The 27,134-nt window shown below is 43.9% G+C and overlaps 1 protein-coding gene across 10 annotated transcripts in view; it reads right to left on the bottom strand.

Moving 5' to 3' along the window:
• The window catches only part of Adnp (activity dependent neuroprotector homeobox), a 33,320-nt gene extending 6,420 nt beyond the window's left edge, over nt 1-26,900 (bottom strand). For 2 of the 10 annotated variants that reach the window (XR_004770433.1, XR_004770434.1), the window contains exons 1-6: nt 24,766-24,906; nt 19,640-19,856; nt 18,548-18,616; nt 8,641-8,753; nt 7,034-7,126; nt 750-4,161 (exon numbers count right to left, since the gene is read on the bottom strand). Coding sequence is in view for 8 of the 10 variants with exons in the window: in XM_027423328.2 (XP_027279129.1) it covers nt 1,054-4,161; nt 7,034-7,126; nt 8,641-8,748 (3,309 nt within the window). In the remaining 2 variants the exon portion in view is untranslated. The other 8 variants (XM_027423328.2, XM_027423329.2, XM_027423333.2 and 5 more) reach the window with 8 other exon arrangements.
• Between the last annotated feature and the right edge of the window lie 234 nt (nt 26,901-27,134).

Genomic DNA, 27,134 nt, shown 5'->3' with positions numbered 1-27,134 from the left:
CAAATATTTACATTAAGCACAATACAGCAATTTATTTAGATGCTTAAAATGAATACAAAGGGAAATAAAGACCACAAAATCATACATACTACAACAGTGTGTCATATATTAGATGGTATAAATGAATACACCCGGCGGTGCTCAACTAAAGAGGAAACTAAATATCCCAAATGCAGCACTCAACTGCGCTTGCTGCTCTGACACAACACTCTTACAGATCTAAAAGGTGTCAAAATTAGTAGCTGTAAAATCAATTCTTGCATGTTACTTTAGCTTAAAAGGTCTCAGAAAGAGATCTGAAATATCAATTTTGACAATTGTAATGTCAAGGATACTCAGAACAAGAAAAAAATTCTATAATACAGGAGAGTCCAGATATATATCTTATGTCGCTGGCCTCTGTTGCAAGATTGTACAAGGTTATGTGCAAAAACTAAGTCTGTCCAAAGGTCCATACTATCGCAGGGTCAAGCTTCTGCTAGGTAAACTAGATATAGCATTTATCACACAGCAAGGGCAACACTAAAAACCAATCTATGACGGGCACACAGTAACAGTGTCATAAGCATCACTTGAGGTCTAAAAGACTGTACAAATATACATTTCAACTATTCAGAATGAATACATGAAAAAAAGGTCCATGTTCCCAAGTCTACTAGACACACCTGACTGGTAGCATGTATGCCCGCCCTGTACTACTATGTAAATCAGGGTAAGGCTTTCCCAGGACATCCAACCAAACATCTTACCGAGGGAAAGAGATGCTGGAAAGGCAAGTAATGAACTGCTTTTCCCTGTGTGCATTCATGAGCCACCAGCTTACTGGTTTTTCACACTCCATTACTGAGTCTACCAGAGAAGGGTCTGAAGCAAGATCAACCAATCACATGTCATAGACTTAGAAATAACCACTGGGTCTATAGTGGTCACATGTCCCCAACAGCCTGTTGACTGACCAGTCCTTGCAAGGCATTGCCAGTTAGAAGGCAGCTTTGCAGTCAGAACAGAGGTCCAGGATGCAACATGGCCCATGTGCCGTGGTGCGCCAGGCCCTCAGGCTTGCTGGCTGCTCAGTTTTACTCCAGTTAAGCTGCCATGCATGGGATCAGCAACTCCATCAGTCATGCTGTCAAACTGCTCCCCATCCTCACTGTCAATTGTGCTATTCTGCCATTCAATCTGTGGGTTTGGTAAGCGCTCTGCATTCTCAGATGCATTTTCCCACTGTGATTGGTCCTTTGACCAAAACCCTTCAACCTTTCCATAGGAACTATTCTTCCATTTCAACTGCTCTGTGTCTTCTTGCACCGTAGCCTTTTTTTTGGAAGCTGGCTTACTGCTCCTTGCATCTTCGCTCTGGGAAGACTCATCAGACCAGGTTCCCGTCTTCATTTCACAAGTGTTATCCTCAAAGTCCGAGATCTGTTGGGAACCAGGTCCACTTACAGATGGTGAAGCACCATCTTTCCACTCAACAACATCATCTTGGTCTACCTCACTGTCGGAGGCATCATGCATTAATTTGGTTGGTTCCTCAGTCAAATGGACAGTTTCATACTTTGAACCATCCTCCTCCTCTTTTTGGTCTAGTTTCTCAGAATCCAAAGCATCCTCAGGAATTACCTTCGGTACATGCTCCTCTGGATTATCACTAGGAATTTTAGGCTCAACTTCAAAGACAGGGTCAAAAGGGCTGCCACTTCCATTGGATTCTTCTTCTAAATGTTCAAAACTATCTGAGAAGCTGTCATCTTCCTTCCCAAGGTTAAGCTTTTTGTCAACAGTCTTACTAGCATTGACTCTTGAGTCCTTCTCGTCATGATTTTCAAATAGCCACTCAGCATCAAAATCCATCTCATGCTTGACTTTATTTAGTTCTTTCATGTTAAAGCCTAGCAGCACACCAGGCTTGTACTTCTCACAGTCACGGACACACTTCTTCCTCTTGTTACTGAAATGGGAAGCAATGTCACTCTTCCATAGCCATAGACTGGCGGCTAACTTCTCAATTTCTCTTCTGGTGGGATAGGGCTGTTTGTTGAAGTACTTTGTGAGAAAGCTTTTCCTAGCTTCATAAGAATCATCTTCATGACCCTTGGGGTCTAAAGCTAAAACAACGGGTTCTTCAGGCTTCTCTTCAATGCAGCTGGGGGAGTCACTATCATCCTCCAGCTTTCGCTTTTTTAGCAGAGGAAACTCCACCTGCTCATAGGTGCGTTTCACAGGGGCCAGGCCTGGAGACTGATTGAGCCGAGAAGGTGCATTTGTCTTGTCCTGGCCATTCTGGGTTTTCCCAACACCTCTGCAGTGGACTAGATGAAGGGTAATGGTTGAGGCTGTCATGTTGCTAGTATACACACCAAGGCAATGGATACATTTGTAAGTTAGCTTTTTCTCAACTGGATGAACTGTCTGAATAACTTGGTGTCTTTCTCGTAAATGATGTGCAAGTGCATCAGATATGGGTCCTTTTAGGATTGAAAAACAAAGAGGACAAAGGGTTTTCCCAACATCTTTTTTATAGGGCACTGCAGCTTGAGGTGAACTTTTAACAGGGACATCCGCCTTTTCCTGAACTTTTGGCTGTGGCTTTGGAGGAACTGGGGCATTGTTTTGGGCATGGTAAGCAACTGATTCGGCTGGGGCATCCCTCAAATTGTATGTAGTCACTAGGAGATGGATGTTGGTGTGACTCCCCTGTTGCAATGTCAAATCAAAGCTCAGAGTAGAATCCGTTTTAGGCCCCATCTCTTCATCAATGTGAACCATTCGCATGTGTGCTGCCATTTTTTCCACATCATTGAAGGTTGACCGGCAATATGGACAAGACAGACCATGAATTAACATATGGTTGAGCAGAGTATCTGTGGGCAAATAGCGATTACAGTAGAGGCATTTGCTAGTAAAATTGTGTATTTTCATAATGTAGTTAGCTACTGCTGGGACTTTCTCAGCTTTATGTTCCTTTTCAAAGTGAACACTATAGACATTCTCAGGAAAAAGCTCATTACAGATTGTACATATTTTCCACTTCTGAGTGGCACAATGGTTGCTTGGAGGAGGGCCCGTGGCTGCTGGTGGAGGTTTAGAACCAGACTGACCTAATACTCTAGAAGCCTGTGACTGGGACACAGAGGGAGACTTCACCTGGCCTGGGGGTAGAGAGGTGTTGGCAGTCTGCAAGGAGTACCTGGCTGCTGCCGGGGGCCTCTGCTCAGCACCTAGTCCATAGGACCTCCCATTTCCACTTGGAAGTAACTGTTTCACAGACTGAGACTGCTGAGGGATGGAAACTGGAGCATTGCCACCTAGACCCAGCCTCACTGACTGGCCAACACCGTAACTCTGGCCTACAGATTTGACTCCATAGTTGTTTTGCTGCAGGTGAACATTGGACATCATGTTGACTCCTGCTGAGTTTAAGTTAGGCTTTGGTATTGACAGTCGATTCACCATCTGCTGTGACGGCAAAGACCGGACATTTCCAGAAGTAAGGGAACTGATTCTTGGTGGGAGTCCCATGCCCTTTTTCTCTTGAGGCTTGGGCGCGATCAGCATCAAGGGTTTGGCTCGGGGCACAACAACATTCGTGTGCCCAATCATGGCCGTGACCTGATAGCCTATGCGCTCATGGTCCTCAATGACATGCTGTACCAAAGCCTCATAGGACTTGGGCATGAAAAGGCATCGCTTGCAGTGGATGTTACACTCTTCTCGGGCATTTGTGCCCAGGGGGACTGCACCATTGAGTGATTTTTCTCCCGCCTTTGCTATGTACGGTGCTGCCACATGCTGAAAATGTTCCCTGTAGATGTGCTTCCTGACAATCTCATAAAGAGGGTCTCGGTAAGTGCACTTCTTGCAGTAATACACGGCTTGCTCTACACTGTCAGCCTGCTTAGGTTTAAGGCCATCGTTTTTGTTTTTATCTTTGAAAGTGCTGAGGCTGCTACTGGGTGCGCTGGAATTTGGAGCATGAAATATTTTAATGTGTGTTTCCAAAGTCTTTTTATCTGCATTGAAGGTACAGTAAGGGCAATTAAGGAGAATTCTATTTTCAAAGTCTTCACTATGAACATTCCGGAAATGACTCTTGTAGGCAGAGAAGAATTTTGAGGAAAACGGACAAGCACTGCAGCAAAAAGGTTTTGTCCGATAGTCCTAGAAAATAAATGAAACAAAACAAAACAGAAACCGAATGAGAAGGTAGTTACAGGTTTTGGCACTCCTACCCCTCCAGTCATTCCTAGAAATTCTGCAAGGTAATGATTTTTGGAGGTTTCTCCTGCTGGGAAGCTAGAAAGAGAAACTCATGGAACTCAGACAAATTTTTAATCAAATACCTTTATTTTTGTCCCTATGAAAACTAAAACTAAGTGCTAAGTTCTTGCTAATCCTTTAAAAAATGCCAGTTATATTTGCTGGCTGGTTTCAGAGAGAAGTCAAATGCAAAAAACAAAACAAAAAGACTTCAAGAAAAACATTTTATCCATGAAAACAATCAGAATAAACCATGCAAACTCCTTATTTTGTGGATCAGTAGTCTGCTCAGGTTTCAGACACAGGAACTCATAGACCCATATGCCTTCATAAGCAACACAGGTATGCTTTTTTCTTTGCCACCATGCAACAATATTTTAAAAACAAAACAAAACAAAACCTCTCAAGTTTCTTCTCCAACCTAAAGCATAGTGTATTTAGTCTTCACTGCAAGGTCAAAAGGCTCCAGACTGGAATATTGGCCTTGTTCTTCTACTTCTCTGACAGAGCAGCTTCAAAAGGTCAATAAGGGCTGGAGAGATAGTTCAGCCGTTAAGGGCACTAGTTGCTTCCAGAGGCTCTGGGTTTGATTCCCAGCACCCACAAGGCAGCTCATGACCATCCATACTACAGTTCCAGGCTATCTGGTGCTCTCTTCTGACCTCTGAGGGTACCAAGCATGTACACAGCATACAAATATACATTCACAGAAAACACAAATCAGAACATATTTTTCTCTTCTTCAAAAATGCCAATGAGAAACCAGGCATGGTGATATATGCTTCTAATCCCAGCACTTGGGAGGCAGAGATAGGCAGATTTGAGTTTGAGGCCAACCTGGTCTACAAATCCGAGTGCCAGGACAGGTTCTCCAAAGCTACAAAGAGAAACCCAGCCTCAGTTAACTGACTGTTTTATAGACAGGGCAAAGGGGTCAGAAGCCATGGTTTACTACACAGCATACTAGTTAGAGACCAGCTTTCAGAATTACTATCTCAAATAGGTAAATATACACATGATAAACAGTCATCTTTTCTCCTGTTTTTTTCCTGAAGGTTTTGAGTTCTCTGGATTGCCACCAACTCCTCAGGTGGTGTACTGGTGTCTGTCTTTAATCCCAGTGCTGGGGAGGCAGAGACAGGCGGATTTTTGAGTTCCAGTATAGCCAAGGATAGAAAGAGCCTGTCCTCAAAACCAAACCTTCTCTAGGAAGGCCTTCTCTTGTAAGAATGCTGCTCAGAACTTCTCCCTAGGACATTAAGTAGAGTTCAAAAGTACAAAGTACAGAATTAGAAAGGGAGTTCACAATCACTTTTCCCCATGGAGAGAAGTACCATTTATAATATTATCACATTCAAAAAATTATTAATTTATTTACATTCTAATCCCAGTTCTCCCCTCACCCCCGCCCCACCTGCTCCTCGGAGAGGGTAAAGTCTCCCTTGGGATGTCTACTAGGGGAGATGATGTCCCATCATTTTGCTGAGGCAGGGCCAAGGCACCATTATCACACATATATGTATATATTTGAAACAGGGTTTCTCTGTGTAACAGCTCTGCCTGTCCTGGAACTCATTCTGCATACCAGGTCAAGTCCAGAGAACAGATGGCTCTGCCTCCTGAGTGCTAGGATTAAAAGTTGTGTGCCATGATTGGCCCTATTATCATACCTTAATTATGGACACACTAGTATAAATAACTATCCTTCTGAATTCAAAGGTACAAAAAAATGACCTGTCACTGCCATTCTAGGGGTCACCTGCCACATCCTCCCATAAAGATTAGGTATTATTAGCGGGGATAAAGAAGTGTAATTAGAAGACTGAGTGTAGGCAGTCGGTGGTGCACACCTTTAATCCCAGCACAGAGGCAAGTGGATTTCTGTGAGTTCGAGACCAGCCTGGTCTACAAGAGCTAGTACCAGGACAGTCTCCAAAGCCACAGAGAACCCCGTCTCAAAAAAAAAAAAAAAAAAAAAAAAAAAAAAAAAAACCCAAAAAAACCCAAAAAAACAAAAACAACAACAACAAAAAACCCAAAAAAAGAAAAAGAAAAAAGACAGAGTGTTGACTGGGTAGTGGTGCCGATGCATGCCTTTAATCCCAGCACTCAGGAGGTACAGAGACAGGTGAATATCTGAATTGGAGGCCAGTCTGGTCTACAGAGTGAGTTCCAAGACAGCCAGAGGCTAGCTACATGGAAAAGCCGTTGATCATGACTTTTCAGACAGTATAGCAGGTGGGTGGCTACACCCATAATAGTGAAGATTGCTCCTTAGAAGTGGAAGCAGAAAGGTACTGTGGAATAATACTTATATATCAAAGGGCCCCCAACTTGGTTCTTTCAGTTTTTTTTGAGAAAGAACCATTTGCCCAGGTTGGCCTCCAACTTGTTATATAGAATATATACAGAATATACAGAACGCCCTTGACCTTTTGATCCTGCCTCCACCTCTCAAGTACTGCAATTAGAGGTGTGTGCCACCATGTCTGGTTTATGTGATGCTGGAGATCAAACTCAGGGTTTTGTGCTGGACAGGGAATGCTCCAACTAATGAACTGCAGCGTTAGTTCCAACTTGAAAATTCTGTTCATTCTTTGCACTTGAAGTTGTAGTCCAGTAACAACTGACATCTAAGGTTTCCTAGCACTTGAGAAAGTGAGATGTGTGTACACTTTCCCCATCAGGCCATTGCCAGGACACAGCTGACAGCTGACCCTATGAAAGGCTCAGTGGGAAATGGACACTCTGGGACATCTCCTGTGAGACTTACCTGATTTTTTGTAAGTGAAGGGTCCCAGAGTCCTACATCCTCCCATGTAGTGTTTTTCAAATAAAAGTCATTAGGTTCAAACTGTTTAAAATCCTAGAAAAACAGTAAGAGAAATTTACAAAAACACAGTGGTATCAAGCCCTGCTTGTCCTGACACCTAAATTCTACCTCTTTATCCAATGTGGAGGGCACAGGAGGGTTAACCACTGAGAACTATAATGCAGTGGAGTAGGGAATCAGCAAATGCACAAGGCACGTGACCATGCTTCCAGAGAAACTGCCCCAAGTGTGGATGGGCAGGCTCCAGTCTTAACCATATAACTCACTAGTCACAGCCCTTCGTGGAGGAGGGACATGTGCTAATAGCCTCAGAGGAGGAAGAGTCTAGCTTGGCAGCATAAACAAACAAACAAACAAATAAACAGAAGGAAGGGGAAATCTAGAAGAAAACTCAGATTTTTAAACCCAGAAAGAAAGCAACATGATAGTGTGAAATTGTAGTGCCCCCTCTGACTAAGACCATCGCAGGGCGAATGGTTCACAGCTATAGGTGGAGAGGAGAGCTAAATATGTACAAACTTTACTTATTAGAGTACCTATTAGCTGTAGTGGGAGAGGCAAACCCAGAACAGGATAGAAAGACACTTGACTATTTGCATACTTACTTGGAAGGGTCTCACCCACCCCCCAAGTACAAATCCATGTGAATCTGAAGAGTTATCTCCACCCTGAGAACAAACTACTAGAAGCCTACTTTAGAGAAGCTTCGGTTTCCAGGATACACCCTTGAACTGCTGAGTGGGATTCAGGAGAAGAGAACTTGGATCATGAATGAAATGTCCATCAATTCTACCCCTGATCTGTGTCTTCAGCACTTGTTTCATGCCAAGCACTGTGCTAGGCAGTAGGAGAAAGGGCTAAACAAGGCCACTTTAGCTTGGCCAGTAGAAACATAAACTCCTTAGGGAAAATTGCTTTCAATGCTTTGGTTGGAGGTGTTGTCCAACTAACTGTAAGATCTGGAGCAAGGAGATCTGGACAAGGAGACGCCTCTATCTATTCCATGGGGCTTGAAAAGCTCAGAATAAAAAGCTAGGGAAAGCTGGAAAGGCCAAACTGCTACACAAGGGCAAGATAAGTCTTTGATGGGTCAGAAGGCTGACAAATACCCAAATCCCAAGGAAAGAGATGACAAACACCCAGACAACCATGCCTCAACAGGTCAACAAGAGCTAAAACAGTCCCCACTGTATCTTCCTTAATGTGAGCCTGAAATCACTGCTTCCCCAATTCCTATGTCATAGGTTGGAGACAAGACTTCCTAGAGCCCCTGAAGGTTATTTCAAGGCCAAACTTCATATACAATTTTAAAGCACCTTGTGCACTATGTATATTCTCCATGTTGCAACTGTTTTTGCCTCAGGATGCAAAGATGAACACACTTTCAGGAAAAGGGAGTAAGCTTTTCTAAATGAGAAGGTTTTGGTGAAGCTGTAGTTTCAGTTAAAATTCACTGTCACACCTAACAGTGAACCATCTTGCCCATGAACACAGTAACGGATCAGAAGCCGAGTCACATTAAAATTTAAAAATGGCATGCTACTTACTTCTATATGTTCTTTACAGTATTCCAACCCAATGTCACTAAGTATTTTTTTCACAGTTTTCCGGGCTTTTCTTAAACTGCCAAGATTGTTGACAGGAAGTTGGAACATAGTTTCTATTGGAAAAAAAAATTTAAGTCAAAGTCAAAACACGAACAACTTGTCAAGGTTACTAATTCCACTAACAGGATCCCAAACCCTGGCTCCCTCAGGGGAGAAGGTGTCTTCATCTAGTACACGAACACTTAGAGCAGGCAGGCAAAGGTGAGTGCTTGTTGGCCTTCCCTATTTTGTTGGAGGACATTTTTATACCATGAATCGCACACAAGTATGATTAGACTTAAAAACAGTATCAATTGTGAGGGTGAGGGAAAGAGTTTGCTATTTGAAATGTCAAGGCAACAATACTGTCACATAAACAAGTGACATTTAGTGACTGTTTCTGTCTCCTCAAATTGAAGTCCCAAGTGGTGTGTGACCTGCTCCTTAGGTGACAACGTATCAGGCAAAGGACTCACATAGGCCACACAATGGATACTTAGATGGGGAAAGCCACGCTTGCTGCCTCAGAGTACATGGTAACTGCTGTAGGCTTTCTGGGATCTTTCAAAAAACAAAATGCCTGTAGAGTGTGAGCATGTTAAGGGAATAAAAAGCTGCTTGATTGTCCCAAATACATCAAAGGCAGAAGCAGAAAGAAATGCAGATCCTTTTTCCACATTTCTTAAAAACAAGCCGGGCGGGCGGTGGTGGCCTTTAATTCCAGTACTTGGGAGGCAGAGGCAGGCAGACCTCTGTGAGTTCGAGACCAGCCTGTTCTACAAGAGAGAGTTCTAGGACAGCCTCCAAGGCCACAGACAAAGCCTGTCTCGAAACCCCCCTGCCCCAAAAAGTACTTGTGTTTATTTAAGAAAACGGAATTAGTACATTCTGTTAAGTACATTTTGTTAAGGCTTTGAATGTGACCTTCATTGTTTTAATAATCTAAATCCAACATAATTTCATAGAATATAGTAGTGCTAAGACCAAAGCCAGCAAAAAAAAAAAAAGTTGGGAATTTACAAGTCTCAGATTTCTGCCTGTAACGGTCACCTTTACCGGCTGCAAGCCTGAATCTGGGGATGTTCTTATAAGTCACAAGTTCCAGAATACCCCATTATTAAGTATCAAATTTTAGCTGGGTTTGACATTAAAACATTCACTAAACTCCAGCATTTCCCAGCCTTATTATTCTCCAGATGAACTTATGTAAGCTAAATACTGGGCCTAGAGTGAGTGGGGCCATAGTTACCATTTACTTCTCCTTCACACTCCCTGAGCTTATACCAAGCCAAGCAACAAGGTTTCAATAAAATACTAGTCCATGAAAGAGTACTCAAAAGTTTTTTTCACAGGCCACTACCTGTTAAACACTTAAGAGTTAGGCCAGGCTAGGTGGTATAACACATCTGTAACTCCAGCATTCAGATGGATGAGGCAGGAGGATAATAAGGTAGAGGTCACCTACACCCTAAATGCAGCAAGCCCTGCAGTGACATCTTGACAAAAAACAAAAAAACACTTTAAACCAGTAGTTGGCTCCAGAATTCATTAATGCCACCCATCTGATTTTTTGCTTAAAAATTTGTAAAAAGGACCCCAAGCCTCAAAACCCTTCTGAACTAAAAACCTCAACAAGGAGACCATATTTTGAAAACACAGAACCCCCCCCCCCAAACCCTACAGTACGAGGGACAGGGTGGTGGCAGTTTCTCCCAAGAGTCTTTCAGTTTGTTATCGCAGCAGTGTCTAACAGGTCCTTGCCAAGGAGAACCTTTCAGCACAGGGCACAAAAAGGGCAAACTGTCCAAGTTGATAGAATGGTACTGTCCATCAATCACTTCACATCTAGACTTTGCAGGTCACGGTGCTGGGAACACACAGTAGGCCCTCAGGCAACAAGTTTTACACAAAGCTTTGTTGTCTAGCCTCAACTGGAACTACTACTGCTACAATATAATGTGCCCTCAGTCAGGACTCAGGTGAGCAACATGTTTCCTCTCAAAACATGGCTGTCGGGTGTGGTGGAAAGCAGAGTGAGTGTCTGAGGGAGCACTCTCCTCATTGTGCCCACATCCCTTTCTAGACATACGAGCATACGTGCTTAAGTTTTGCTGCCACCAAAAGTCTTGGTAGAATCAACAGGCTGTGTGGGACACAGAAGTGAATTAGTAAAAAGGAAAAATGGGATCAATTAGAACTTTGTCAAAACATTCAGTACACAAAAATCCCTGGCCTTGACAACCAAAAGTAAAATACTATATAAGGTCAATTGCTAAATTCTAAAATAAATTTGGGGACAGGCCAGTTAGTTCAGTTGGTTAGAACATGGTGCTAATAAAGTAATCTTGGGACCGCTCAAGGCAGGTGTCTGAGTCACAGCCATGGACTCACCAAAAGAGCTGCACTGTACAGGCTAGGCTGACCTTCAGCTCACAGACCCTATTCCTGGACTAAAGGCATGTGCTACTACTCCCAGCTCACAATCAACTTTAATCAACTTTTGAGAATGATTTAACGAATTCACACTGAATGAGTGAGTCATACCCCTTTCTCAGTCTCACCCACACCTAAAGAGGAGGGCAGGAGCATCACAGCTTAACCCAGGCCAAACTCCTACTTTTGTATTTTATTAGAAAGCAAGAGTCTAATGGCTGCAAGGAAAATCTGAGATTCATCTTGGCCATATAAATAGTATAGTATGCCTGGTTCCCCCTTCCCCCGACACCAAAAGCAATTACTTCAAGTACCAAGAGAGTAAATAGAAAACAGCCCAGCTGCAGACCACCCTGTACAGGTACAAGGACCACAATCCAGTATCTGTAGTAGATACTGAATAGAACCTATGAATGGAGAGACTAATCATAGCTTCAATCTCAAGCTGGATTTATTCAGAGGCTGAGTAGGTTCTTAGAAAGATGGAGAAGGACCCAACAATAACAGTGACAGATTAGCTCAAACAATGGTCTGCAGACCTGAGTGGAACATGAAGCACCAGTGGGGCTTGTCTAAGTCAGTGTCCCCGCAGTGCTACCAAGTCAGGATGGCACCAATAACCCTTATTTTTAGAACTACAGAAGATCAAACAACAAAAATGAAACAAAACACAGACAGGCGCTGGCAACTCTACAGTAAAGCAGCCACCTAGTGTTCAGGAAGCCACCGGTTTGATTCCCTGCATCACAAACAAAAAACACAGAAATCCCCACCATGTAAAACAAACAGAAGGGAAGGAGCCTTCACAGCCAACTGGAAACATTTTGTCTGAGCACAACAAGAAAAATCCTCAAATCAATGCATCCAGGTTATACTTAAGTCATCCTGTGGATGCAGCAGTGTGTCCTTAAAGCCATCTTGTTTCAATATGCACTTAAAAAAATGTACTTACATATTTATGGGTGTTTTACCTACATGTACATGCTCTTTGCACACCAGAAGAGGGCATTGGATCCCAAGGGCCTATAGTTACAGATGGTTGTGAGCCACCGTGTGGGTGCTGAGAATTAACTCAGGACCTCTGGAAGAGGAGCCAGTGCTTTTAAGTGCTGAGTCATCCCAGCAGCCCTCTCAATATGCACTTTTACTTGATGTTTCTAGACCTCTAATGTGTATCCAGGCTAACCGAACACACTCCAAGTGCAACAGTAATATGACAGCCAGCTAACTAACCACTCCCCCAATAGCCGCTCTCATCTTCCTATCTTAGCCACACATATAATCATTAAGTCAACCACTGGTGGTGAGGCATATCCATAGTCCCAGCACTTAGGAGGTGGAGACAGTTGGAGCAGGCACTCAAGGCTAGCTTTACCTAAATACTAAAAGGCTAAGAGAGAGCTAGTCTCAAAAAGCAAGTATGGTCAAATGGGTGAGATGGCTCACTTGCTAGGCAAGTCTATGAACCTGGGTTTGATCCCTAGAAACCATGAGAGAGATAGAGAACCCATTCTTTTTTTTTGTTTTTTGTTTGAGACAGGGTTTGGAGCCTATTCTGGCACTCACTCTAGAGACCAGGCTGGCCTCTAACTCACGGAGATCTGCCTGCCTCTGCCTCCCGAGTGCTGGTATTAAAGGCGTGCTCTACCACTGGTGAGAACCCATTCTTGAGAGCTGTCCTCTGATCTTCACACATGTACCACACATCCACACTAAACAAAATATTTTTAAAACTTATAGGCATGGCATAACTTTCTTAGTCTTCAGACTCTAGCCTCTTGCCCAACTATTCTAGGATCTGATCTGAAGCAGTGAACACATACCTTGTTTTTTAAAAATGTTTTCTTTTTATGTACATTGGTGTTTTGTCTGCACATGTCTGTGTGAGGGCATGGGATCCCCTGGAACTAGTTTCAGACAGTTTGTAAGTTACCATGTGGGTGCTGGGAATGGAACCCAGGTCCTCTAGAAAGAAGAGCAGTCAGTGCTCTTAACCTCTGAGCCATCTCTCCAGCTCCCATTCTTTATTTCTTTAAGCCTATTACTAATCCTATGTTTAAAGTACCCGTAAGGCTTATATATTGTAGTTATCTTGTGTAGGGTCTTTCTTCATTTCCCTGGCAATCTTTGAACTGGAGACCCACCTGCCTCTGCCTTTCCAGTGCTAGGTTAAAGGTGGGTGCAATCATACACTGCATTTGTACTTTCTTTTTTTTTTGCAAATAAACCCTACAAAGCCTTGTTAGAGCCTTCCATCCGGCAAGCCACTCTTATCAAAAGGCTCCTTTCAGTCTGGAAGTGATTACCTACAGACTGCTGCCATCGAGAAGAGGCTTACCCTTTCCTCTGTCAGCATGGGGAGAGCCTTTCAGGAGGTCCCACAGAGGGATGCTGTAACATCTCCCCAACTCTATCTCAACCACCACACTGGCTGATTCTGGATACCCAGGGGGCTGTATAGATGGCTTAGAGGTTAATAGCACTGGCTGCTTTTCAAGAGGACCCAGGTGGGACTCTTAGCACCCACAAAGCAGTTCACAATGGTCTGTAACCCTGATTCTAGGGGATCTGATGTCCTCTTTGGGCTCCTGAGGGCACCGGGCACAACATAGTGCAGACATGCAGGCAAAACACCTACAAACACAGCTGGGCATTGGTGGCACACGCCTTTAATCCCAGCACTCGGGAGACAGGTGGATCTCTGTGAGTTCGAGGCCAGCCTGGTCTCCAGAGCGAGTGCCAGGAAAGGCTCCAAAGCTACACAGAGAAACCCTGTCTGGACCACCCCCCCCCCAAAAAAAACAGTTACAAACACAAACTAAAAATAAAACAAAGAAAAATTTAGGTCTAGGTCTAGCCAGCTGGTTCAATGTGTAAAAAAGACTTGCCATGGTGATTTGAGTTCAATTGCTGGGACCCACTTGATGGAAAAGACAGAACTGACTCCTGTAGTCAATTCTCCGACCTCCACACATGTACCATGGTACCCCCAATAAATGTATTTAACCAAATGATGACACAAATGTACTGTTTTCAGAACCACCATTAGACATCAAACTTTCAAAATTCAAGACATTTCCCTTTCTTCCTCTCCCAACTAACCGATCAATTATTTTTGCCACCCCTTTGTCATCTCCCCCAGTGATCTTCAAGTCATTCCTCAAGGGATAGTCTACAGTTTGTAAATCTCCATGGTTGACCCTGTTTGAACTGGTTACTCTGGACGTGACAATGTAGGAGGTAGAGAGGCAACACCAATTCTTGACATTATTTTTAAATTAATGCTCTTAAAATAGTTATGTCTGGCAAAAGCCACTTCACACATCTATGGGTAGCTGGAAGAGAGGAAATACCACATCTGGGGGCGCTGTGCCAGAGCATCACTGCCACAGGTGAAATGGTCCTAAACCGAGTTCAGTCAAGCCTGTGCACACACAGAGGTTAGGAATCTGCACATATCTAAGGTCAGCCAGATGACTCCATAACATCCAAAAGAGAACAAGGACAGAGCTGAGGTCAAGGCATGCTCTTAAATCAGTTAGGATACCAACGGCCACTAAGAAACCACACCGAAGGTTTCATTAAAAACAAAAAACAAAGGTTAAACTTGTGTACACAGGGCACACATGGACAAGTCAGAGAACAATTTTTTTTGAAGATTTATTTATTTTGCATACAACATTATTTATTTATTTATTATGTATACAACATTCTGCCTCCACGCCAGAAGAGGGCACCAGATCTCCTTACGGATGGTTGTGAGCCACCATGTGGGTGCTGGGAACTGAACTCAGGACCTCTGGAAGAGCAGCCGGTGCTCTTAACCTCTGAGCTATCTCTCCAGTCCCAGAGAACTTTTAAGAGTTAGTTCTCCCTAGGTAACAAAGAGGACCCAAAGAATTGCCTAGGAAGGGGAAAAAAAGACAAGATTTCCTAGTTGAGGGAGGGAGGGAGTGTGTGTGTGTGTGTAGAGGCAGAAATGTATAGCTCAAAAGAGAGAGAGAGAGAGAGAGAGAGAGAGAGAGAGAGAGAGAGAGAGAGAATTTCTCTACCATGTGGATCTCAGGAATGAGCCATCTTGTGGGCGCTCTAGTCAATTCATAATGCTATTGTTTCACAAACAGAAAATATGGTATCCCTCACTTTTCTTCAGTGCTGGCTGAAATCCACGATGGGCAAGTACTCTACCACTGAGCATTACACCCACTCCCCCAAGCACACAACAGCCTTTCAAAAACCAAATGCCTTCTATCACCTTCTCAACGCTAAAATTTTTGGAGGAAGTAAATTCTCATGTAGCCAGGCAAGGCTAATGCTGCTATAAGCAGAGTAGGACCTTGCACTTCCCAAGCCTTCTGCCTTGGCTTTTCAAGTACTGGGATTACAGATGTGTATGTACATTGTACTCACTGTTACTGTGATCTTCTGAAAGCTACGTGGGGAAGGCAGAGGCTGAAACTGTTTTTGTCGACTGTTAGTAGGATGTTAGGCTGTTCTTAACCACCAGGCTCCTTTGCTCAAATGAAGCACTATTTACACCCCTAGCACAGATGACTTTTGAAACATGTTAGGCAAATCAAGCCAGTCATAAAAGGCCATAGTTATCTGACCTTGTTTCTATGAAATATGCAGAAGTGGCTCTTCAGGTGGAAACTAGGGCAGCCTGAGAGAGGTGGGGAAATAGGAGGGAACTGCTGACAGACACCAGGCTTCTTCCTGGGGGAAGAAGGTGTCTGCCCACTGTTCTGGTAGGTGTCATTCCAACTACTCGAAACCACTCAACTGTATGCTATAGCTGAGAAAGCTGTTACCAAAGTAACAAACACCCAAAATATAAGGTAAAATTCTTACATCACTCAAAGGCATGAAAACACAATATAGCATCTTCCAGATTTTTCTGCACATTAATTAGATTTTCTTTTTTTGTGTTAAGAGACTAAACTCAGGTTATCTCAAAGACTAAGTGTCATACCAGAGTTATACCTCAGTAATGTTTTCCCTTTAATAAGCTAGCAGGGCACACGTGCCTGGAATTCTAGCCTCTGGAAAAGTGAAGGCAAGAGCATCAGGAGTTTAAGGTCATCCTGAATTATATCAGACCGGGTGTCTCAAAGATAAGTGGCTCACAATCATCTGTAACTCCACTTCCACAGGCAACCCAACAACCACTAATGTCTCCCCTGGCCATTATTGCATGCATGTGGTGCACATATAAACACATTAAAACAAAACAAACCAGGGCTGGAGAGAGAGCTCAGCAGTTGAGAAGAGCTCTGGTTGCTTTTCCAGAGGTCCTGAGTTCAATTCCTAGCAACCACAGGGTGGTTCACAACCATGTATAATGGGATCTCATGCCCTCTTCTGTCATGCAGGCACACATGTAAATAGAGCACTCATATACATTAAAAACAAAACAATTCAAGACCAACAACATATGAATGAATACCCCTGGCTGGCCTCCTATGCACAGAGATCCACCACCTTCTTTTGCCTCCTCCTGAGTCCTGGGATTAGTCAGTCTGTAGTCCAGGAACTCAGCCTGTAGACCAGGGAGATAATTTTAAACAGCAGCCAGTGTTCAAAACCAGGGGAATTTATCACCAATGGCTCTTAGTCAAAATGGGGATTATTGTGTACCTGTTAAGATTTTCTGGAATAGGATGAGTCTCTAGAGCAAGTTCCTGGATGCAATCTAGAAGGACAATCTTGGCACATTACAGAACATTGTAGACACCGGTAGTGAGTTACTTTGTGGTGATATAGCAAATGGGACCCGTCTGGGTGGCCCCAAAACTTTTAAGTACTTAAAAAACAAACAAACAACACCCCCTTCCTCCCCAAATACCAGACAGCTTTCTTGGCAAACTGGCTCCACTTGGGAGGCAGAGGCAGATGGATCTCTGTGAGTTCGAGGCTAGCCTGTTCCACAGAGAGAGAGAGTTCCAGGACAGCCTTTAAAACAATACAGAGAAACCCTGTCTTGAAAACAACACTACCACCACCACCCAAAAAAACAATGATGGTCTTAATGCACTCTGTCTCAAATGACAGATTACAAGTTCAACAGTGCTTTTGTTTGGCAAAATTCAGCATGTGAATTTGCAGACGACCTTCAGAAAAATCCTTTGTGTTGAATTTAAATTTTCCTTTTCATTTCTTTCTAGTAGTTTCAAAATTTAACTTCAAAAGAAGGGACATCTTAGGGAAAATGAAATGGGAGCCTTCTCAACAGAAAGAGGACCTGACAGGTGTTGCATGGCACTTTAGGATACCAATAAACTACCCAGTGATAAACTACCTATTGATCAACAGCCTGTTCCTCACACCACCAACTATCAAAATCACAACGACACTGTTTTAGCAGCTTTCATTTTAAATCATCACCATGAGGGACCCCAAACAATCAGATTTTTATTGCTACTTCACAACTGTAAGCTTGCCACTGTTATGAATTGTGATGTAAACATATGATATGTGACTCCCATGGGGTTGAAACCCAGAGGTTGAGAACGGCTCCCTGCCTTAAGATGTAAGACACCATCTCCTTAATTCAAGACAAACAACACCCATTAAAAAGGACATTTTTGTCATCCTCGCCATCTGTATCAGTGGCTGCTACAAAGCAGGAGATCAAGAAACAGATCAAATGAACAAGGCTCTGCCTAGTAAGGCTCATAGACAGGATATCCACAAACAACAACAGCAAAAGAGGGGCCACGTCAGAAACATCTTCAGAAGTAGTAGCTGCTGATAGGGCCTAGCTCTAAGCTAGTGAGCATGACCATGGTGCTAGAGGCAGGAAAGCCAAGTCCTAGTAAGTCCCGCTCGGAATCTGAACGGCCACCTTGTAAAGGTAAAGTTGGAAAAGTGGGTTGATAATAAAACAGGGGCCTTGAATGTGAAGCTACAGTCTGGTGCCCTGTCTACTTGCAGGTACAGAAAAGTAAGTGACATACACAAACACACTAACATGGTTTCAACCTAGACAAGGACTACCCACACTAAGTTATATTTCCGAGACCCGAGAAGTGGCATTTTAAAGGCATGTTAGCAGAGTTTTAGGCTGGTTGTCTGTTTGATACCAGAATTAGCTCATGTGAGAACCACTCAAGGTATTATTAAGACCATTCTAAAGTCACTCTCTCTTCCCTGAAAGGTCTGTGAAGCCACAAGTGCCTTAGGTGTTAGGTAAAACAGGGAGGGTGCAGCAAAGGAAGGGAACAGAACCATTTCAAGTGTGCAACTTATAGCCAAAAATCAAAAACAAAACTTCTTTTTTTTTTTTTTTTCCCAGAGTCTATGTATCTGGTTGGCTTAGAACTTGCTTTGTAGGCCAGATGTGGCACCCAACTCTGCTGAGATTAAAGGCACACTTGTCTTGAATCAAAACCTTTGTCTTTCAGTAAGACAGCTGTGTTCACAGACCAAAACATACCTGGTTTGATATACAGACTTCAATGTCAAACTTCTTGAGAGGTAGGGTTGTCAGTAAAGCTGCTATTTGCTAGAAAAGATGGTAAAATGCAATGAGTGACTGATAATCTACCCAGGAGTTAAACAGAGCTGAGCATATACTGCTCTGCCATATACCACTAGCTCTGTGATGCTAAAAATGTTACTTAGCCTCTAGAAGCCTAGTTCCTAAGTGATATGACAGGGCTGGAGACATAGATAACTCAATCTATCAGGACTCAGGTTTGCCCCCCCCCCATAATGGGATCAGATGTGCTCTTCTAGACTCTACAGGAATCCAAACATGTAGCATATATTTACATTAAAAATAAATAAATCTAAATCTTTGTCCAGGTGTGGTGGTACACACCTTCAGTCCAGCAGTTGGGAGAAAGAGGCAAGTGGATCTCTGTGAGTTTTGAGGCCAGCTAGCACTGAACAGTGAGACTCTACCTAAAGAAAAATACACACGATCCCACTGTTTAAGTGTCAGGATTAAGTCAGGTCAATGACAAAGTAGCTCTCATTATTTCCTGAAGCCAGATCAGATAGATACTTTGAAAAATCTAATAACCTTGTAGAAATCTTAGGCTATCTCATTCCTGAGAATCAGCTGTGGTTGCCATAGTAACACCTCTTTCTATATACAGTATAATATGCATCTGTACTCACAGATACACTAGTATTTTTGGCAACAATGGTATAGTTAGCCAAACCACTTAAGTTAGTACATTCTAGTCTTTACATTCAGTGGTATTTAAGGTATTTATCTAATGGGACTTTTGCACACACCTTTAATCCCAGCACTTGCGAGGCAGAGGCAGGCAGATCACTGTGAGTTTGAGGCCAGCCTGATCTACAGGCCATCTATGGCTGTTACACAGAGAAACCCGTTTCAAAAACAAAACAAAACAGAAAACACCACCACCACCACCACCAACAACAAAAAACACCAAAAAAAAAAAAAACCCCCAAACAACAAAAGATTCATATTCTCATCCCCATCTCCAAGGAACAAGGTGAAAGCTGAGAAACCATAGATCTCCCCTTAGCCCCTCATCAATTGAAGAGTTACTATTTTATTCAGAAAGATGTCTCAGTGACGTCTTAAGAAGAAAACAGGGATGAGGACACATGTGAGAGATTCGTCTAGACTTAATGTTTGAAGGGAAGGCACCCTTGGACAAGGCAGGGACACATCAAGAGTGGTCAGCTGCTTGTGAAGAGCTCCACAGGCTTAGAGGCACTTCCTTGTCAGTATAGTACAGTGGACAACCTGGTTTAAGAGGAACCTGAAAAAAACAAAAGCAATTCGAATACTCAGTCGGCCTATGCACAGCCAACATTCATTTATAATCAGGAAAAGCAAAGCATCTTTGTATTATCTATCTCAATGCTGTGTGACTAAGTTGTTTTAATACTCCCAGGCTGGTCTCGAACTCACAGAGATCCACCTGCCTCTGCCTCCTGAGCGCTGGGATTAAAGGTGTGCACCACCAACGCCCGGCCAGAAGGCAAGTTTTCGAGACAGGATTTTGTGTATCTCAGGCTGGCCTTTAACTTCCCATGTAGCTGAGGAAGACCATTGACTTCCTATCCTCTGCCCCCACTTCCTGGGCGCTAAGAGTACTACAACACAGGGATTCTGCAGTGCTAGTGACTCACCACTCACTGGCTCAACCAGAGGCATTTCATTTGGCTTTTGCGCCTGCTGTTTTTCATGATTTGGGGCACCTCTTGAAACAGAATAGTTCACCTTTCACAGGAGTAAGAACTCTATTAACTCAGAATTCACAACTGCAACTTAAAATTTAAATAGGAGCTGCCAAGCACCACATGCAAGTTCTTCCTGGTATATTGTTTCAAAAGAGACCAATCACAAAGTTCTGTAGTCACCAGCTCCCACTCAAGAGAACATTACAGACTCCAAAAGGAAGCTCGGTAGAGTTGGGAAAGAGAGGACAAAAGCTGCAATTCTCAGCAGAGTCACTGCTCAACAGAGTGAGAAGAACAGGAACCAGACAAGCCAAAACTCTGGGAGAAGCAATAGGATCTGAGCAAGTTCTCTTTTCAGAACCTGGACAGTAACTCCAGACACTACTGCAACCAGGACAACTCACCCATATTCTCAGTGGGCCGTGACCGGCTTAATCAGAATGCAGGTAGGACCACAGGTGTAAGCAGACAGCAGTGAACAGCTCACAGAAGCATCCAAAGCATCCCAAGCACTGGCTAGAAAGATGGCTCAGCAGTTAACGAGCACTACTGGCTTGTTCAGGACCCAAGTTGAGTTCCTACTACCCACAGTTCACAACCACCTGTAACTCCAGTTTCAGAGTATCCAACACCGTCCTAACCTCCACAGGTATCAGGGACACACATGGTTCAGACACTAACAGGCAAAACAGACACTAACAGACACATACAATAAGACAAAAAATTCAGTAAATAAATATTCCCAGTGTCCCAAGCACAGGCCTGGACATCTGACAGAGCCTAAAAAAAAAAAAAAGACAGTGCTAAAGAATGGCTTTTAAAACACTAGAAAGCCAAACTGACAAAACATTAGCATCTTACTCTTTTTTTTGGGACTTATTTTGTATTCATGTGTGTCTGTGTGGGGGTGAGGGCATGTGCCTGTGGAGGCCAGAAGAAGGCCTTCTGGATTGTTGATACTCTGGAGCTGGAGTTAGTTACAGGTGGTCTTGAGCCACATGACATGGGTGCTGGGAACTTTGGTTCTCTACAGGAGGACATACCCATAACCACTGAACCATTTCTCCAGTCCTCTATTTACTTGGAAATCAAGTAAAGGGTCCCTATCCTTACCAAAGGCCACCAGCCAAATCAAACAAGAAGCGACACCTAACTCAATTAATTACAATTCTATACCCTAGTTAAGGATAAAGTATGAAGATGTGTAGGAATCCAGCCTTCCTTCAAGAGCTACATCTGGAGTCTTATGCACTCCTCTTATCCCCCAAACACATTGTTGATCCTGTCTTCTGAAGTTCCAGGATTGTTCTGCCAACCGTTTTGGAAGGGAATGGAGATAGATGAAGGAGCCTGACTGGTACAGTACTCATTTTGCACTTTCCACTGACAAGACAACCGTGGCTCACATTCTAAGACTACCCCCCCCCCCCCGCATCCTCTGCGCAATCAAGTTGATGCAGCCACCCCTAATTTTAGGAAGCATGCTAATATATGTTAGTCTCTTTCCTTGCAGCAGGACAGAACAGTCTCATTAAATTGGAAGATAGAAAGGCAGGCAGGTCATGAAAGGGCAGGTGGGAGGAGCATTAAGATGTTCAAAAACAAAGTAACAAAAACCAACCCTCTATCTGGACAACAGGATAAACAAACAAAAGCCCATGGCCACAAAATCTGGACAAGACACGAATGGCTTACTTAGATGGAGTTTCCACAATCAAGATAGAAAACACACCAATTTGCAAACAAGTCAATAAATAATCCTCCTGAAGAATCTATTTGGCTAACTAGCTTTAGCTTACATTAGTTTCATAAGCATTTCCTTACTGAAAACTGGAAAAGTGATACAAACTTTAACAAGGGATATGATACTATCTGCGGGGCAACATGGCTAGTCCTCACAAACCCAGGGAAAATCTTTCCAAGTTTATGTAATAGCAATAAAATGTCAAGTTCTTTCAGTCTCACTAAAATTATCCTTGTTAGGGAACAACCTTCCCCCTACATGTCTTCTGGGCAAGTCAATGAAAACTAAATTCTCACTGAAAAGTATTTTACCTTCCAAAAAGTACAAGAGGACTTATGACACTCATATTTTGGTTGTGAGCCTAGCCCTTAAAGGCTGAGCCATCTCTCCAGCCCGACACTCATATTTTGACTTGAACTACTAGCTTACTATAAAACAGTCCCATGGGAAAAACAACAAATGAACTTCTACTATTAAAAAATTAAACTTTCAGTTTTTCTCTAATGTTAAGAATTACCATAAGCCACATTTCTAAAACATTTTATTGTATTGAGTGTGACAATCATCAACTCTTAAAAATCCTGTTTCTTTTTTAGGTGGGTAGGAACACATCCATATACACCCAATTAAATGAGCTCAAAAATGTTAGGGCTTCAACTACAATAAAGCAACAAACAAACATACATCAAAAAGATACCACATAAATCAGCCAGTATAATTCTGAACATTTTTCTTTCTTGCTTTTTTTTTTTTAAAAGATTTTTATTTATTTATTATATATACAACATTATGCTTCTATGTATATCTGCACACCAGAAGAGGGCACCAGATCTCATAACGGATGGTTGTGAGCCACCATGTGGTTGCTGGGAATTGAACTCACGACCTCTGGAAGAGCAGCCAGAGCTCTTAACCTCTGAGCCATCTCTCCAGCCCCCACAGACTGAATACCCTTTCAACAGATATTTAAGAGATTTGCTACAAGGAAATCAACAATTTCTTTTGTGCTACACTGCATATATTTATACTTTTAGTAATTAAGCTTATTGGTCAATTACTTTTAAAACAAAATCCGTTCACCACTGTCAAGTTAAAGTGCTATTCAGAATTTTTTCTGGCTCTGGTTTAAGAAGAAAAAGAAATCTAAGCAAAATCAGTCCATGTGGGTGTTTATAAAAAACAATCAACAACTTTAACAACTCTATCGACGATTTCCCATGTAAGGTCTTGAGAACCAAGATTTAAGATCTGGTTATTTTCAGTGTCTAGTAGACCCTATGACAGTAGTTGGAGGAAAAACTTTCAACAAATCAAAATAAGAAATTTAATTCAACAGAATACTCACTTCCCTACAGTTAATTCAGACTGTTCAAAGAATCCTTAGTTCATAGACTATAAATCTCAGCTTTTACTGGGCTAGAGCTGGCTCAGTTGATAAGTGCACTGCTGCTCTTGCAGAGGACCAAGTTTGGTTCCCAGCACCCACACGGCAGCTCACAACCATCAGTAACTCCAATTCCAGGAGATCTGTTGCTCTCTTCTAGTCATATGGGCACTGCATACACACAATGCACACCCACACATGTACACAAAAAACACACACATAAAAACATTTTTTTTTGATTTCAAACTCAACTGTGCCTACCTTCCCCCTTTTTGTGTCAAACCCAGTTAACTGTTCAAACTTAAGAGTGTACTCATTCTCAGTTCACAAGGTTCCCTGAAGGAAAAATGACAAGGATACTAGCTAACACTGTATTTCATTTACTAGAATGAACAAAATCACATTTGCAAACCGCAAACATATACTCAAACCTTATTATTTACTTAAGAATGAGATTAACTGGCACACTTCCCAGCACCCTCATGCGGTTCACATCTGTCTGTAACTCCAGTTCCAGGGGATCTGGCATCCTCACAGACATACATAAAGGCAAAATCCCAAATGTACATTAAAAAAAAAAAAATCATCTTAAAAACAACCTACTACCAAACAGGAGAATATAGGACAAAACTACAAGTCTAACAAATACAAATACAGTATTTCAAGATCACTAACAATTCTATTTGTATTTAATAATGGATTCTGTAAATACTAAAGATATATAAATACATAAAATGTGAATCCAGTGCAGTCTCTCAGGGCAATACTGGCACCAAGGTGCCTCCTTTTCACACAGAAAAAGTTACCTTGTGGCAACCATCTAACAAAGAAAAAAAAAATCTTCAAGCACTAAATGGTAAACTATATATCATACACATCCATTTGGCATCCCATAAATTTATCTTGGCATGTCTATGTAAGATGTTTGTAATAGTAGGATAAAGTATCCACAGGTATCAACACCCATTGTCAATCTTCCCAAGCAAGAACAAGTGCAGGAACTCCTACCAGGCTAATCTTGATCTCTATCAATGACCCATTGCCCCCAACTCCCTTTAACCAAGTTAAGAAATTAAGGCTCTTAGAAGCTTAGCAAGTCTTGAGTTTACTTAAAACTTTATGCCCAACAGTACAGACTGCAAATGACTATAACACCATCAACTTTAAAATTCTCTCTATTAAAAGAGTCACATTTCTAACATGTTCAGAATTCTACTACTGCAACCAACTCTAACTGGTTCCTTGAGGAATATGGCTAAGCTGAAATTTTGGAAGGGTACATTTTGGTGGTGACCAAGGAGGAAGTATCTGGCTTCCCTGATGCTTCAGCACCCACCCTCCAAAATGATATACCCACCGGTGTGAATTGACAATGTAGTCCAAAGAGCAAGGCAGGGAACGGAGTCCAGATCCTCAAAATGGCAGTACAGGGAATAACCACTAGGCCACCTATCAGCTCAGTACAAAAAGTGCAACCCTGTGCATCACGGTGTAAAAGCTGGGGCCTAGGTTTCGTACTGTGCATCTCACACCTATGGAAATAACAACAGGAGTAAAATCTACGGAAATCCACACACCCTAAGAAAGTGGTGCACACCAAGCCTGGTGTCAACACTTGCAAAGGCAGTTGGCTACCGACAGAACACACTGCTGGAAGACTGAAGTTGGAAGGCAACAAAAATTTGCAATCAACTCTATTAAGTTTGACAATGAAGAACTCAATAAGGATCTGATGTTTACCAACAAAGCCTTGCAAATCATGACACCCATTTCTCATGGCTATGAAAATCACCACCCCATAAAAACCTCTTAAAAAAATGACTTTTCACTCTCAAAAGAGCTGGAGAGATTTGGACTGACCAGTGATACCCCAAGCCCATTACTTTCAGATTTAAAACACCCCCTTTACCATCTGGCCTAGGAAAGAGATGTTGACGCATCCAAACCTGAAGGTTGAGAAAGGGAACCTATGACCTAAGGATGTGCATGAAGGTGACTGATCAGCAACCAAAGTCTGAGGGTGAACAGTTTGGAACAAGTAAAAACTTTCCAAACGATGATGTGGCTTTCTTAAATAAAAATCTCTCTGTAGGCTCACTTCATCCTTCGCCATGTTGCTGTCAGCTCAACTAAGTGCAAGTCTTGCTGGACCCATTTTCGATTGGTCTGTAGAAGGCGCTGTTAAGCACATCCTGTTCCAGTTCTGGGGCCCTTCCCCCCTCTGCAGCCTTACCCAGTGCAGAGAATGCGCCCCCTACTGACTCCAACACTCATTGCCTTTAACCGAGTTGGCTGCGGTGCATTTTGGGTGGGGGCTGGTATTTTCTTCATGGCCATAAACCAGAAGCAACAATGCAGATTTATAAAGAAACTGCACAAAGCTATCCAAGAGACAGGCCCCCCCCCCATCCTGAAGGTTCAAGACACAGGCACAAGAAGCATCAGGGATGGGAACTGGGCGTTTGGGGTTGGACAGTATTAAAATGGCTAACACAGGAAACAGTTTGGTTCTTTTTCCCTCCTAAGCCTTTGTCTGTGAAATGGGGTTATGACAAGAACTGTCCAGAGGAACTGGTTGGTGACTGAAGAACACTGAGAAGACACTTGCGGTGTGTGGCAGGGAGTGAAGCTAAAACGGGTGTTAGACTTCAAAGCCCGATCTTGGACACAAGAGGAAGAGAAGCAATCGCGCCTTTTCTACCAGACAGGCATCCAGGTGGTGGGGTGGGGTGGGTGGGTGGCTGAGGACGAGGACAGGCAGCCCAGAGGAAAGAAGAGGTGAATGAGAGGGTGCTCACAACTACTCCCCATTCATTGCATTCGACAAAAAGCTTTTCGCGGCTTTCTGGATTTCCATTTTCTGACTGCAAAGTTGAGTATCAGAAAGCTCTAAAGGGTAGTGCTGAGCAGGCAGCCGGGAGCGAGAGCCGGGCTGGCGAAGGGCTGGCTGTGCTTGTTGGGATGGGAGGGAAGCAGGCATGTTGTCGGGGTGGCAAAGACTTTCCCTCCGTGCCATGCACTCCCCGCCCCCCAGGCCGCTCCCCTCCCCCGCAGCCTAGGGTGGGCAGACCTGGCAGAAGGCTGGTTCCGGGGACCGAGGGCGGGCGTGGGGGGAGGGGGCGAGGGATGAGTTTGGGGGCCGAGAGAGCGGGGTCCTGTTGGGGGCGGGGTGGGTGCGGGAAGATGCCACCAGCCTGCCGGCCGGCCGGCGGGCTCTCGGGGCGGAGAGGGGTCGGGCTGCAGGAGGTGGAGGGCAGAGGCCGGTGGAGGGCAGTGTGCGCGCGGAGCACGAGGACCGCGCCCGGGACCGGAGGCCGGCAGGGCCGGGCCGGGCCGGGCAGGGCAGGGCCGCGGGCTTACCTTGGCTCGGCCTCGAGGCGTGCGCGGGGCCGGCGTGCTCCGAGGCCCGGCGGCGAGCGGGCGGCGGCACGGCGATGGCGGCGAGGACGCGCCCGGGGCCTCGTCGCGCTCGGGCTCCGGCTCCGGCTCGAGCCGCGGCCGCGGCTGCTGCCGGGGGCGCGGCGGGCGCAGCAGAGCGGCGGGCGGCGGCGCGGGCAGTGCAGACAAAGGAGGGGCGGAGGGCGGCGGAGGGCGTGGGGCCGCGGCTTCACCGTCGCGGGCCGGCGGGCGGCACAGCCGCGCGGCTCCTCGGCGGCGGGGACCGAGAGAGGGAGCTGTGTCTGAGGAGACGCCAAATCCCCCCGAGCGCGGCGCGGCGGCGGCGCG

Source organism: Cricetulus griseus, chromosome 6 (assembly GCF_003668045.3).
Source record: "Cricetulus griseus strain 17A/GY chromosome 6, alternate assembly CriGri-PICRH-1.0, whole genome shotgun sequence".
Lineage (NCBI taxonomy): Eukaryota > Metazoa > Chordata > Mammalia > Rodentia > Cricetidae > Cricetulus > Cricetulus griseus.
Note: the sequence above shows the minus strand (reverse complement) of the source record. Positions and strands in the feature narration are given on the sequence as shown.